The 13647-nt window shown below is 44.3% G+C and overlaps 1 protein-coding gene across 3 annotated transcripts; it reads right to left on the bottom strand.

The window, feature by feature from the left end:
- Nucleotides 1-477: 477 nt before the first annotated feature.
- On the bottom strand, nt 478-13108 carry SKP2 (S-phase kinase associated protein 2). Of its 3 annotated transcripts, none has more exons than XM_083575803.1 (10): nt 12803-13108; nt 9882-10132; nt 9322-9430; nt 8686-8829; nt 7428-7562; nt 6073-6171; nt 4464-4591; nt 4132-4183; nt 2672-2779; nt 478-1001 (listed from the first exon to the last, which is right to left on the bottom strand). In XM_083575803.1, exons 1-10 carry the CDS (start codon nt 12808-12810, stop codon nt 788-790), a joined length of 1248 nt encoding a protein of 415 aa, XP_083431929.1. In that variant the 5' UTR covers nt 12811-13108; the 3' UTR covers nt 478-787. The 3 variants fall into 3 exon arrangements, with proteins under 3 accessions (XP_083431929.1, XP_083431928.1, XP_083431930.1); XM_083575802.1 differs by having other exon boundaries at nt 9322-9433; nt 12803-13100; XM_083575804.1 differs by having other exon boundaries at nt 9322-9433; nt 9882-11226; nt 11327-12945.
- Nucleotides 13109-13647: the final 539 nt, after the last annotated feature.

Raw genomic sequence — 13647 nt, 5'->3', positions numbered from 1 at the left:
TCTCAATGGTGCTTTGAATAAACGAGTTCAGCTAAATGCCTTGTTCCAAGCACAAACTTCAAAGTACATATTCAGATTACTGCCAGTAAAGTTTCATTTCACGTGGTTTTAAAGGCCTTCCATCATTACTTTCCATTTTATTTTATTTAACAGCCTGCTATTCTTTCACCTAAGACTATATTGGGATTGTGTGCACAGCTCTCCTCCAAAGTTGGCTTCAGTTAACTTTCCACACAGAGAGAAAGGTTGAACACAGTAAGAAATGCTAGTGCCAGTTAGAACTACAGACTACCCCCACTCCCTCCAAATATTCTCTAGCTCAGATCAATATATCATCTCAACCAGAAAAGAGGGGAGAACCTCTGAAGATGGTAGTTCCAAGAACTTGAAGCCACCTTCTTACAAGAGTGCAGTTGTGTGTGAGACCATTGATAGATTGCCACAGGAGTAGTTTAGCTACAGAGCTGAAACAGTATATAAAATTTTTGAGCCTTTTAATATTTAAAAATCACACTTAGCTTGTTTTTCAATAGTGTTTCGAAAAGCATGGGGTTCATGTTGCTTAATGTCAACTATCTGTACATAATTAGCAGGTTTTTAATACAGTTCAGCAGAAGTATGATTGACAGCGCTTGCACACAAACTGATTTAAGTCCATTTAGAAAGTTGTGGACTGCAGCGCGTGTCACAAAATAAAACAAGATTAAAACACAACCTATGAACTCGACCGTCCTTCAAGGATGCATCACAGCTCTTGGTAGTAGCTAAAAATGTCTTTCAAGCCATTTTAAAAATCAGCTGGACTTTTCAAGCTCAGTCTGCATTGGATTCCCCAAATCTGTTCGTTCCTTTTACAGCCAACAGTGGGCCTTGCAATAGGTGTAAAATGGGAGACGTTGATCTTTAGGCGAGGAAGTGTTGCCTTCAAGAGTTGAAGGGAGCTGGCAGTCACTATTCCAAAAACCTGGAGTGTTTTGAGTGTGGCTATGTCACCAAGTTCACTATAACAACAAAAAAAGGAAAGTTAAGTGAACAGAACCACAGGGAACTGGATAATGCAATTCGTCAGATCTGAAATACAGAGTGGCAGCATGAGCCATACAGCAAAGGCTGTGCCCCTAACCATCCTTGCCTAAGGTCCATTTTACTACCAGATGACAGAATGGGTTGCATGAGAAGGGGGTTCTCACCCAAGCAAATGCTTTGCAGTGTTTCTGGAGTTTGTGATCTTGGGGGTTGGATTAAGGGTACAGCAGCACGTGTCATACTGTGCCAAACACAAAGAAAGACTGGAAGATGGCAAGATACTCCAAACCCACCCTGCTCTGCAGCATCCCCATTCCTTGTAATCAGCTTGGTTAATATATGTTACTGAGAGATGAATATTCATTCTCCTCCCCTCTTAAAATGAACAAGAAGCCCCTTAGGCAGAAACCGAGATTTCTGGTTGCCACATAACAGGAGGTGGTTCACAGGTTAGCAAAGCTACAGAAACTCCAACATCCATCTGTCAAACAACATTACAAGGCATGCAAACTGATGAATACGTACCGTATTTTTCGCCCTATAGGGCGCACCGGCCCATAGGGCGCACCTAGTTTTCAGGGGGGGAAATCAAGGAAAAAATATGATCCCCCCCCCACAGCTCTGGGAGCAGCGGACAGGCTGCACGCAGCCTGTGCACTACTCCAAGACCTTCTTCCTGCTTTTGCGGGAGGTGGCAGAATTCCCCCACCTCCTAGAAAAGCCAGCAGAAGCCGTGCAGCCCCTTTAAAGAGCGCGCGGCTTTGGCCTGCTTTTGCGGGAGGTGGGGGAATTCCCCCATCTCCCGCAAAAGCCCACAGGAGGGAGAAGGGACAGACTCGGCCAGTCAGTCCCTTCTCCCTCCTTGGGGAAAAGCCCCCAAGAGCGGCACGCTCTTTAAAGGCTGCGCGGCTCCTGCGGGCTTTTCGACCTTGTGGTTTGGGCTTTGCTAACGAAGTGGAAATTTGGAGGACGACATGCCAACGAGAACTGGGTCCCACTATGCTAAACAATGGCAGAATGCACTTATGCACTCATAACAGGCCTATGGACACCCTTTTATTAACTTGTTACATGTTCCTTAATAACACCGTCTTCTACATACATATCTACTCAGATTTAAGATATAGGATTGCAAACAAAACAGCTCAGGAAAAGGTGTGGTGCAACAGGCTAGGAAATAAACGTTGGCAGCAAAGATTTAAGGTGATGAGCAGCCCTTTCAATGGTGAGATGTCCCTGATAAGCTAGTACGAAGAGAGAGCGCAAATATTGGGGGGGGGGGGGGCTGGGAGCAGATATGGCTTGTTTGCATGAAAGGATGGATACCTGGAAATTGGGGTTGCGGGGCAAAGAGGCACATGTGATCCTACTCACAGCGCCACACCAGACTCTGAAACAAGGGTATCTAATTTAAGATGTTGGACTACAGTTCCCATCCCTGGCCATTGATCAAACTGGCTGGGGCTGATTGGGAGTTGCAGTCCATGTTTGCTATCTTTCATGCAGATGGTCTGGTACATAGTGGAGTGACCCTCACGCTGCTTGAAGACTGGAGCAGACTATTTTCACTGGGCATACTCAAAGTAAAACTTAGTTGAATAACACCTTCTGCTTTTATTGATTTGAAGTAGTTAACATTACTCACAGTAGGGCTGCAGGAGGTATCTGATAGCATCGACTAAGACCCAGGTGTTCAAGAGACGCCAGATGGTGGAAATACTGAAAGCAATCCGGCTTCAACATAACACTGTCACTGTAATGAAAAACAGCAACTGATTTAAGAATGCCAACCTCTGCATATATAAGCTTGGCAGGCTAGTAGAACAATAAAGGAACATATTTAGCACAATCATAGTCTTGCAGACTAGTTTCCAGTTATCCCAAGTACTTTTACAGCCAGATTCTGTACAGAAACTGAATTTATGGAGACTGCTTGGAAGAAGGGAGGTGTATGGGAGCTGACGTTTTATGGAGGGCACTCTGTACTAACTCTCATCCATTTAAAAGGTGGCTTGGAGCAAGTGGGCATCACAAGAAGACACTTCCTATGTCCAAAATAATCCCCATTTAAAAGTTCCTCATGCTTTGTATGCTCTCATGCAGATTTTGGGGATATGATGGAAACAGATTTCCTTTGGAGAAGAGAGGGTCCACAGTTGCTTTGTTTGAGCAGCAAGACTGGCACTGGCAGCTTGCTTAGAAACAGTTGCATTGCCCACCCCTCCCAATCTCACACAGGAACTTGCAGGCATTTGCTTCCCTTCCCCTCCTGCGATGCCAAAGTGTTTTTTTGTGGCCTCACAAATCTGTCCATTCCTTTTTTTAAAAAAAGAAAATTAATATTGGGGAAAACAGGTTTTTACTGATCACTCCCTGTGAGTCCCCTGCTGTAAATCTGGACAGCTGAAAGGTTTTTGTGAACCCCCCCGATCTGTCACTTTCAAAACAGAATGTTATTTTAAATGTGCACACCCACTTTGACATACAGACCATTGTGGGTTGAACCCAAAGTCCATGCAGCCCTTAGCCTGTTCTACTACTCAGACTTGGTACATGATTTGACTCAAAATACAGTCGTACCTTGGTTGTCAAATGGAATCTGTTCCGGAAGCCCATTCGACTTCCAAAAATGTTCGACAACCAAGGCGTAGCTTCCAATTGGCTGCAGGAGCTTCCTGCACTCAATCAGAAGCCGCGTCGGACGTTGGGCTTCCAAAAAAGTTCGCAAACTGGAGCACTCACTTCTGGGTTTGCGGCGTCCAGGAACCAAAACGTTTGAGCTGCAAGGTGTTCGAGATCCAAGGTACGACTGTAGTACTACTGGGCTGCACCGAAAGTAGCGCTATGTAAACATTCTGTTGGTGCAATGGTTTCTACTTTTGCACAGTGGAACATTCTCCCCCTCTGCCGACTGCATAACCCATAAATTTGTTCTATGGGTTCCCCCAACCCTCTGGAGCAAATCAGGGGAGGGCACAGGAAAGTCCCACTGCACTAGCAGGAATCCTTGTGTTGATGACCTTGATTTATTCCTTAGCACAGGACTTCAGAGACACAACTATGGGGCTGTGTGTGTGTGTGTGTTGTTAACACTCAAATTCTTACCTTAAATCTAAATGGACTAGACTGGAACACCTCTCAGTTAATGTTTTGATATCTGAAATGAAAGTCAAATGCAATCTGGTCATCACACATCAACAGGCAGTACAGTTTTTGCCTAGAGATAAAAATGCCTTAAAGTTACGCATTTCGATACTCTTGTTTCTGCAGCTGTAGGCATACATTTCATATTATCTTAAAACGTTTCTTCTTGCAAGTTTGCTTCATTCCCAAAATTTACTGTAATAGAAGACTAGAGTTATTCACACGGCTGGCTTCCAAGTGTGGATGGTAGGTTACTCGAGCAAGCTGGTTTCAAGCCGAAACTGGCCTCTCACCTGGCATCAGTAGATTCTGTCTGTATCCACTGAGGTTCAGCTGTGTTACCGTTGGAGAAATGTGGCTGACTGCTGCTTTCACGTGATCAACTGTGAAGTCACACCAGGCCAAATTCAGCTCTTCCAACCTGTGTACAAGTTGAGAAAACATTACTTTCAAGACACATGTTCATTTATTATTTGTTTATTATGGTGGGGGGATCTGTGGCCTTCCAGATAGATGTTCTGGACTCCCAACTCCCATCAGGCCCAGCCAGCAATGCCAATGGTCAGGGATGGTGGAAATTGTAATCTAGAAAAAGACTGGAGGGACACAACTTCACTATCCATTTTCTAGGTGCCGGAAAGAAACAAAAACCCAAACACGATATAAATGGAAATCTTAACTAACTTTTTTTTAAAAAAAATACACACCCAGGTCTATACAACAAAGTTTATTGATAGAAAGTGTTCCCCACACATAATGAAGGTACACAATTCACTGTCGTAAGACATGTTGATGGCCACTAATCTGATGGCTTCAAAAGGACATGAGACAAATTCATGGAGGAGAAAGCTGTCAAGGGCTATAATTCAGGATGGCTTTTCACCTATAGGATCAGAGGCAGCATGTCTCCAAATTGTTGCTTACAAACAAAAGGAGAGGGCTATCACTTTCCTGTCCTGCTTGTGGGCTTTCAGAAGCCTCAACATTTCCAAGGAAGGTTGGGGGGAAACCAGTCTGATATTGTGGACAGCTGCTGCCAGTCAGTGTAGGTAGCATTAATCTAGATGGATAAACTGCCAGGCTATGTATAAAGCTGCCTCCTATGTTCCAGGACACTGTCATGTTGTTAAGGCAAATGAGAATCCCTCTTGCCCCAGTAATACCAGATGTTAAAGCTGCATTGGCTCTTAAGCTTACAGAGAAATGGGCTAATTTGTTCCTACCAATAAGTGGATGAAATGTTCATTGCCAGGAAAGTGAATGAACAAGCCTAATCAGAACTAAGTGTCGACTTTAAAAGACTATTCAGAGAAAACAAGTTGGGTGGGTGTCCTCTTTTCCTTTTTATTATTCTGCTCTTTTTAGATGTTAGCTTTGTTTGGTTTATATTGTATTATATATTGAAGGCCTTTAATAAAACTGATTTCTTTAAAGGAACAAACAGGTCGAGCAAAAACTAATTTGCAGAAATAAAATTTGCAGAAAACTTTGCAGAAATAAGCAAGAACAGTCTACAGTGGTACCTCAGGTTACATATGCTTCAGGTTACAGACTCTGCTAACCCAGAAATAGTGCTTTAGGTTAAGAACTTTGCTTCAGGATGAGAACAGAAATCGTGCTCCGGCGGTGCGGCAGCAGCAGGAGGCCCCATTAGCTAAAGTGGTGCTTCAGGTTAAGAACAGTTTCAGGTTAAGTATGGGCCTCCGGAACAAATTAAGTACTTAACCCGAGGTACCACTGTATACACAAAACTATTTAACACTCATTTTATGGCTCAGCAGAACGACAGCAGAGTGAAAACAGATTTCTTGGTTAAGAGTTTCTGCAATATCCAGTTTGTCTGCATCGTGCCAGTGCTAAATCTACTGTTGCTTCTTGCATAAGTCAATGAACTTTTACTACCTGGGGCAACTGTCCAGCATTGTCTCCAAGGCTTCTGCAGAGAACCCAGAGCATCCAGACAGGTTTAGTCGCACCAAACAGGGGTTGTGTGCTATATTTCTGAAAGGTGAGAAGAAATAAGATATTAAACTGCCTGTGCACAAAGCCAGTCTCCACACTAGCACCTGCGGGAGCAGTAGGGAAAACTGCAAGAGGCTGATGATATACCTTCCAATGTCCACACTGCACTCCTTCACATGGAAACATTTTTAAGCATTAACTACAATGTTCTGATCAGAAGGTTGGTGGTTCGAATCGTGAGCTCTCGTTGCTCGGTCCCTGCTCCTGCCAACCTAGCAGTTCAAAAGTACGTCAAAGTGCAAGTAGATAAATAGGTACCGCTCCGGCGGGAAGGTAAACGGCGTTTCCGTGCACTGCTCTGGTTCGCCAGAAGCAGCTTAGTCATGCTGGCCACATGACCTGGAAGCTGTACGCCAGCTCCCTTGGCCAATAAAGCGAGATGAGCGCCGCAACCCCAGAGTCGGCCACGACTGGACCTAATGGTCAGGGGTCCCTTTACCTTTTTTTACAAAGTTCTGAAGCCAGAATATTTCCAAAGCCCTCTGCAAGCTGGCAGTTCAGATCTGTGAGTGTGATCTTTCTCTGGCCTGGCAGCTTGCTGGGTACAGAGGAAGGAGCAGGTGAAAAGACAGGGTGCAGAAAGAGGTGCCCATTCACTTTTGGCTCTGACTTCTCCCCTTCTAAAGAGTATCCCTAAGTGAATGTAGTGCTCAACAGAGAAACAGTTGCCCACCTGTGATATAGGCAAACACTGGTTGAGTTCTACATAAGGCAGTTTAGTGCTATAGTAATGAACTATGAGCTTTGAGCTCTCATGCTCTCCACTCTCCTCCATTACTGGGGCACAACAATGAGGAAGAGATGGGAATGTCCTCAAAGGAACTCTTGGTTAAACTATGGTTTCTGATCCTAACTCCTAAACAAACCATAGTTTAAGCTAACTACAGTTTCCCAAGCTTGGCTTAGCCTGTTTTTCAAAAATTTGAAAGGTTTTGGCCCTGCAATATTTTTTGAAACACAGATTTTGGGATCAGTCTGTACATAAGTGAGACAATAAGCCATCATTGCCAAAATGTGTTGGGTACATTCAACAATAAACTATTCCATTGTTTTAGCATCTTTGAAATACATTTCTTCTTCTTTTTGGTCCACATTCTTGTATGCTTCCTGGGTTTTTGGGGCTTTCATCTGTTAACTCTTGTGTGCCTAAAATGCAGCAATCCCAAGAGCACAGATTTATTTGGTAAGGTCTACTTGTGCAAAAAGGTTAAAAGATTGGTTTTTTGCCCACTCACTTAATTATATCATCAGAAAGCTCAAGGCCTTCCAAGCTGAGGTTCTGTAGCTCCTGGCACCTGCACAGAATACTTTGGAGATCTCCAACTTTTATTGTACAATTCGACAGGTCTAGATGCTGTACCCGAAGAGGTCTACAAAAGAAAGGGAGAAGCAGGGAGATGGGGAAAAGCAAAATGGGTTTTAGAATGCAATTTAAAAATATAATCAAAAAAGACACACACACACCCTCTTTGCAATCTGAAGTGGTGTATTCTTCTCGGTAGAATACAGAATCCTGATCTCAGGCCTTCACTAGCTCATTTTGCTGCATAAAGCAATGTGGGGTCCACAATGAAAAGATTCAAAATGAGCCACACAACAAGCTAATGCATATTAAAATTGAAATTAATCTAGAAACATCAATTAATGTAGTGCAGTAGTCAGAGTTTGGGACAAAGGCCAGGGAGATTCAAACAGTCCATGAAGCTCCCTGGTGACCTTGGGCCAGTCACTATCTCATCCAACACAAAATGCTACACTGGTTCTCAGTGTCAAAATGTAGACAAGCTCTCTTAAGGCTCCCAGTGTAGTAGAATATAACTACTATTATGGTTTTATGCTATTATAGCCTAGGACCCTTGTACCTTCGGGACCGCCTCTCCCAGTATGCCCCATGGAGGACCTTAAGGTCCATAAATAGCAACACCCTAGTGGTCCCGGGCCCTAAGGAAGTCAGATTAGCCTCAACCAGAGTCAGGGCCTTTTCAACACTGGCTCTGGCCTGGTGGAACGCCCTGTCTCATGAGACCAGGGCCCTGCAGGATCTGATTTCTTTCCGCAGGGCCTGTAAGACAGAGTTGTTCTGCCTGGCTTTTGGCTTGGAATTAACTTGATCCCCTCCCCCTCTTTCTTTTTTCCTTTTTCCTTCTGTGACGGAACTCCTACTTGGGGACTTCCCTGGCTTTTTTCTGGCCCACGTAGGACCAGTCTGGATGAAGACTTGACGTTTTCATCCCCAAAAAAGTTTTTGAGTTTCTGCTGAAATGAGGCTGCATTTTAATGTTGTATTTTAATCTTGTTTTTTAAGTTGTATTTCAATCAATTGTTTTATATTTGGTGTTAGCTGCCCTGAGCCCGGTCTTGGCTGGGGAGGGCGGTGTATAAATAAAAGATGATGATGATGATGATGATGATTATTTTGCAAGAGAGTAGGTAGCACAGGCCTGAATACAAGGCAAGAAAATGGGAAAAAAGGAGGATTTGGAACAGCATTACCTGCTTGTTTTGAACAAAGGGTTGCCAACACAGGACCTTGGACAACGGAAGGCAGTTATACCCAATGGCAGCAGATGGCCAATCACACCTGGCCGCAGATTCTTTCCTGCGAGGTCAAGAGTCTGCCAGAGTGACTCGTCAATCCTAAAGGAGGAAAATTGTGGGGTGGTTAGAAAACAAACTGGAAGCTTCGGCAGGTGTTGCTATTAGCAAGCTCTTGAAACAGCATCCTCTTCATATTTACTCAGAAGTTGAGCCTCGTTGTGTCTATTGGGGTTCACTCCCTAGTTTAAGGATTGCAGCCTAATTCTGATAGCAAAGCTCTGGCTTCCTCTTCACTGCTTAAAACTTCTGATGGAAGTAGATCACTGCTCTCCCATTCTGGTTGAGTTCTAGAGTTTTTGTTTGCATACTGAGCACGCCCTCTTTCATGCACTAAAGCAGAGATGGGGAACTTGCAGTCCAACAGATATTCTTGGGTCTCAGCCCCTGCAAGCATTCCCTACTGGCTAGCAGCAATCCCAGTCAGTCACTCTCTACTGACTTGTGTATTATTATTATTATTATTATTATTAGAAAGTTGGGGCATAAATTCAAAAATAAATAATACGAGTTAAGTATTCAGCCAGCACTTACGAAAGGCGATGCCACCTCTGGCAAACCTGTGGAACTTTCAGCAGATCAGTCAAGGACAGATAGGAGAAAATTCCCAGAAGCAGTTCATCAGGCAATGAATCCCAAGAGACTCCTGTGTGCAGAAGTTTGGGAAAACAGATACCATACATAAAATGTAAATGGGGACACTGTTATTAAGGCTAAAAGCTTTAAAATAAAGACATTTCATACTGTTAAAACACACAAACTGTGAAGTTCTCCTACACTCCTTAGCCTATTTATACACACACACACACACACACACACACACACACACCCCAAGGGCTCTGCAAATGTATTTATTTAACAAGATTTATATGCTGCTTAATCAAAAGCAGTTGACATAAAATAATATAAAATCTTCCTTTAAAAATAATAAAAACACATACTTAATAATTAAATAATTAAAACATTAGATGTATTGCAATTAACAAAATAGAGAATAACTTCTTTTATTTATTTAGCAAGGTTTGCATCCATTTAATCTTTAACATTACCAATTAGCTATGTCTTGAATATGTATTGTTGTTATCGCATGTTACCTGCTCCTGCCTCTCGAAGCAGCCTAGGTCTGCGGGCAATAGTAAATTCCTTTTCCTTCACTTTCTGCCGTTTTGCGGGTGGTCCCACGCACACGAGCAGTTCCTGGGGGGTGTTCTCGTTGCCTAGCTTATCCTTAAGAACAGAGACTCCCATGCCCGAGAACAGCTCCGAAGTCTTGCTGGGATCCCATCCCCATGTGAAACCAGCGCTGACGTTGCTGCCTGAATCTGGAATTTCCTGGAGATGTCTCCTGCAAGAAATAAAAAGGCCCAGACACAGATTGACACACTCTTAGTATCAAGCCATGGTTGCAATTCAGCAGACTTGTCAACACAGGCAGAAAAAGGAGCTATAGAGATATCCTCTGAAATTATAGTTTTCTAAAATTGCATGAAAGGGAAATGTGGTCTTCTCCTGGAGGCTAGTGGTCACACATTCCAGCCATGGTGGTCAAATATTCCAGCCATGGTGGTCAAATTAATCGTAATTTTCTAGGATATGTCTTCTCTTTCGGCATGAGACACAGACATAACTGATGACTAAAGACTTGCTTTCCTCTTCTCTTCTCCTGCCCCCCTCAACAATATATCACAGCTTCTATAGCCTACATATAGTAGGGGTATTTAAAATGAGTCATCATAGCATCCTCTTTTTTGCTCTTCAAAATATGGCAATGAGGACTTTACTGCTTGTGCAAGCTGGGTGTACCAGAGGGACTGGCCGAGATGGTGGTGGGAACAGATAATAGGGATCCATTTTTTAGAGCTGTATGAAACTAGACAGGTTGCTTACACATGTCCTAGACAGCCTGAAAAACTGTTAGGCTGCCTGCTCACCAAAAACACACCAAAAAACAAACCCATTGAATACTGCACAATATGGCATTCAGCTAGCAAGTCAATAGTTGGACTTGCTTTGAATAGGAGGGAATCACCCTTTTTGCCTTTTGATGACTAGTTTCACATGTCTCAAGAACAGCCCTTGCATTGACTGAGTTGCTGGACAGAAATCATAGATGGATGAGGGAGGGATGTGTCAGTGGTGCAATATGGTCTTTAACCCTGGATGTTTCTGAGTTCAAACCCTGGCATCTCCAGCTAAGGGGACTTCAGGACACAGGACTGAGAAAAGCTTGTGTTTGAGAACTTTGGAGAATTGCTGCCTGTTGCAGCTGAGCAGGGGTCAGCAAACTTTTTCAGCAGGGGGCCGGTCCACTGTCCCTCAGACCTTGTGGGGGGCCTGACTATATTATGAAAAAAAATATGAACGAATTCCTATGCCCCACAAATAACTCAGAGAGGCATTTTAAATAAAAGCACACATAGAATGATCATAGAATGTGTGCTTTTATTTAAAATGCCTCTCTGAGTTATTTGTGGGGCATAGGAATTCGTTCATATTTTTTTTCATAATATAGTCAGGCCCCCCACAAGGTCTGAGGGACAGTGGACCGGCCCCCTGCTGAAAGTGATTGGGCTGGATCCGGCCCCCAGGCCTTAGTTTGCCTACACATGCAGGAGAGGCCAAAAGGGATGACTCAGTATAAAATAGGATCCCATGCAAATGTGCAGTAGACCTTAGTGCATGAGAACATCCATTTCATTTCACACAGGAGGTAACATATGACAGCACACACTAACATACATGTATGCATGATCCCCATAACATGTAGTCCCTGAAGAAATGGAAGCAAGGGTTTGAGCATACAGCTACTGCACAGACACCTTAGACAGGTGTTCTGAGGCCTCTCACACACACATAAAGTAATTTAGTATTGTTACAAAGGTCGGGTGCCTCGCTGTGGCAAGAGCCCATGGGGTTCCAGGCACTCACCCAGGGTTCGTGGTCCTTTGGAGAATTGAGACACAGCAGAGACTGTTGTAGCTTTAAGAAATATGGTTTATTCACCTATTTATACCTTCAGTCTGCATGGAGCGAGTCCACATCTTACAGCATGGTCATTTCAAGAGAGGCTTGTACCCCACAGCAGTGCAGCCCTGGAGACCAAGCCAAGGCATCTCTCCAAGCCAGCCTGCAGCCAGCCTGCCCAACATGGATCCCAGCCTTCTTCCCAGAACCACTTGCTCCCTTTTCCCTGTCACCTCAAACACACAGTAACCCTGGCAACCTTTCAAACCCCCCCTTCACAACTCAGGGCAGGGGGGAGGGCAGTTCTCTTGCATTGCCAATGGCCCTTAATAGCCTTGTATTGTTTCTTAATGGCCCTAGCTGGCCAAGTTGTTTTGCATGAGTTAGCTTAGGTATTCCTTTGCAGTTTAGATTTCTCCCTTCACATCCCAAATCATTAAAATCCTACCATTTATTAATTTCTAAGGTTTAGAGGGTCCCCCACAATCTGTTCCTAATTATTATTATTTTGCTGAGCAGATTCCCATATGCACATTTTCTACTGGTGTGTAAGAAAAGGGGAAAAGGAAAGCATACAGAGCAGCCACACAACCATTAAGCTTTAGGTACAGATAAACATTTATTGTTGTTTTCTAAAAACCTGACCAAGCTTTGGCACTCAGTGGCAATACATCAGCTCTGAAGTGTGACCAGTAGCACTCTACGCAGTCTAGCTTTTGTGCACTTGCAGACTGCAGAGAATGACAGGACTTTAAACAGGGATGTTTATGGATGCTATCAATCTAGAGAAGCTAACGTGTTTACAGAAATAGCAGAGTGTGGGCGGGATGGTGCAATCCGCAAATGAATTGCAGCCCGATCCTATGCATACAGGCTTACACTTTGTAGCTGGACTACTCTATCCTGTGTGTGGACGGCTGCAGCCTTTAACTGGAAGAACCTAGCGGAGGAAGGAAAGGCAAAAGCGCGCGCAAGCTGCTTTAAGCTTTCGGCGGGATCTGCTCGCCCTTGATATTTCTCTGCATCCGCTCCCCTACCTATCCGCCTTTACCTGTGCATGGCGCTCGGAAGCGATGATGCACCGAGAGCTGGGATCCCCGAGCCCTCCACTTTCCTGGCTCCCGCGCCTTGCCCTGCAGTGCCGGTTGCAACACCGATCGCAGCAAAACCCAGGTCCCCGCAGCTCCGGAAATCTCAGCAACAGAAGCTCGCGCGCTCAACCCGCCCGGGCCAACGTTCTCCCGGCTGCCGCAATGATTTCTGGGAGTTGTAGTACCTTGCGGTGGAAAGAGCTTTGGAACGCATTTCTGCTTTGCTATCTGTTAAAAGGTTAAACAAACAAAACCAATGGGCTGCCATATGCGTCCCTGCTCCCCAGCAACAATAAGGCATGGGTTTTTTTTGAATATAAATATAAATATGCTCTTGCCACAAAGAATTGATGCTTTTGAATTATGGTGCTGGAGGAGACTCTTGAGAGTCTCATGGACTGCAAGAAGATCAAACCTATCCATTCTTAAGGAAATCAGCCCTGAGTGCTCACTGGAAGGACAGATCCTGAAGCTGAGGCTCCAATACTTTGGCCACCTCATGAGAAGAGAAGACTCCTTGGGAAAGACCCTGATGTTGGGAAAGATGGAGGGCAGAAGGAGAAGGGGACGACAGAGGACGAGATGGTTGGACAGTGTTCTCGAAGCTACAAACATGAGTTTGACCAAACTGTGGGAGGCAGTGGAAGACAGGAGTGCCTGGCGTGCTCTGGTCCATGGGGTCACGAAGAGTCGGACACGACTAAACGACTAAACAACAACAAAATGCTCTTGCCATACAGATCTTTAGCTTTTGCTGAAGATGCACTTTTGGCATTCAGCTTGAAAGTAAGGAATAGCAGTGCAG

This window comes from Podarcis filfolensis, assembly GCF_964270895.1.
Source record: "Podarcis filfolensis genome assembly, chromosome: 11".
Taxonomy (NCBI): Eukaryota; Metazoa; Chordata; class Lepidosauria; order Squamata; family Lacertidae; genus Podarcis; species Podarcis filfolensis.
The sequence above is the reverse complement of the archived record's forward strand: the minus strand, read 5'-3'. Positions and strand labels throughout refer to the sequence as shown.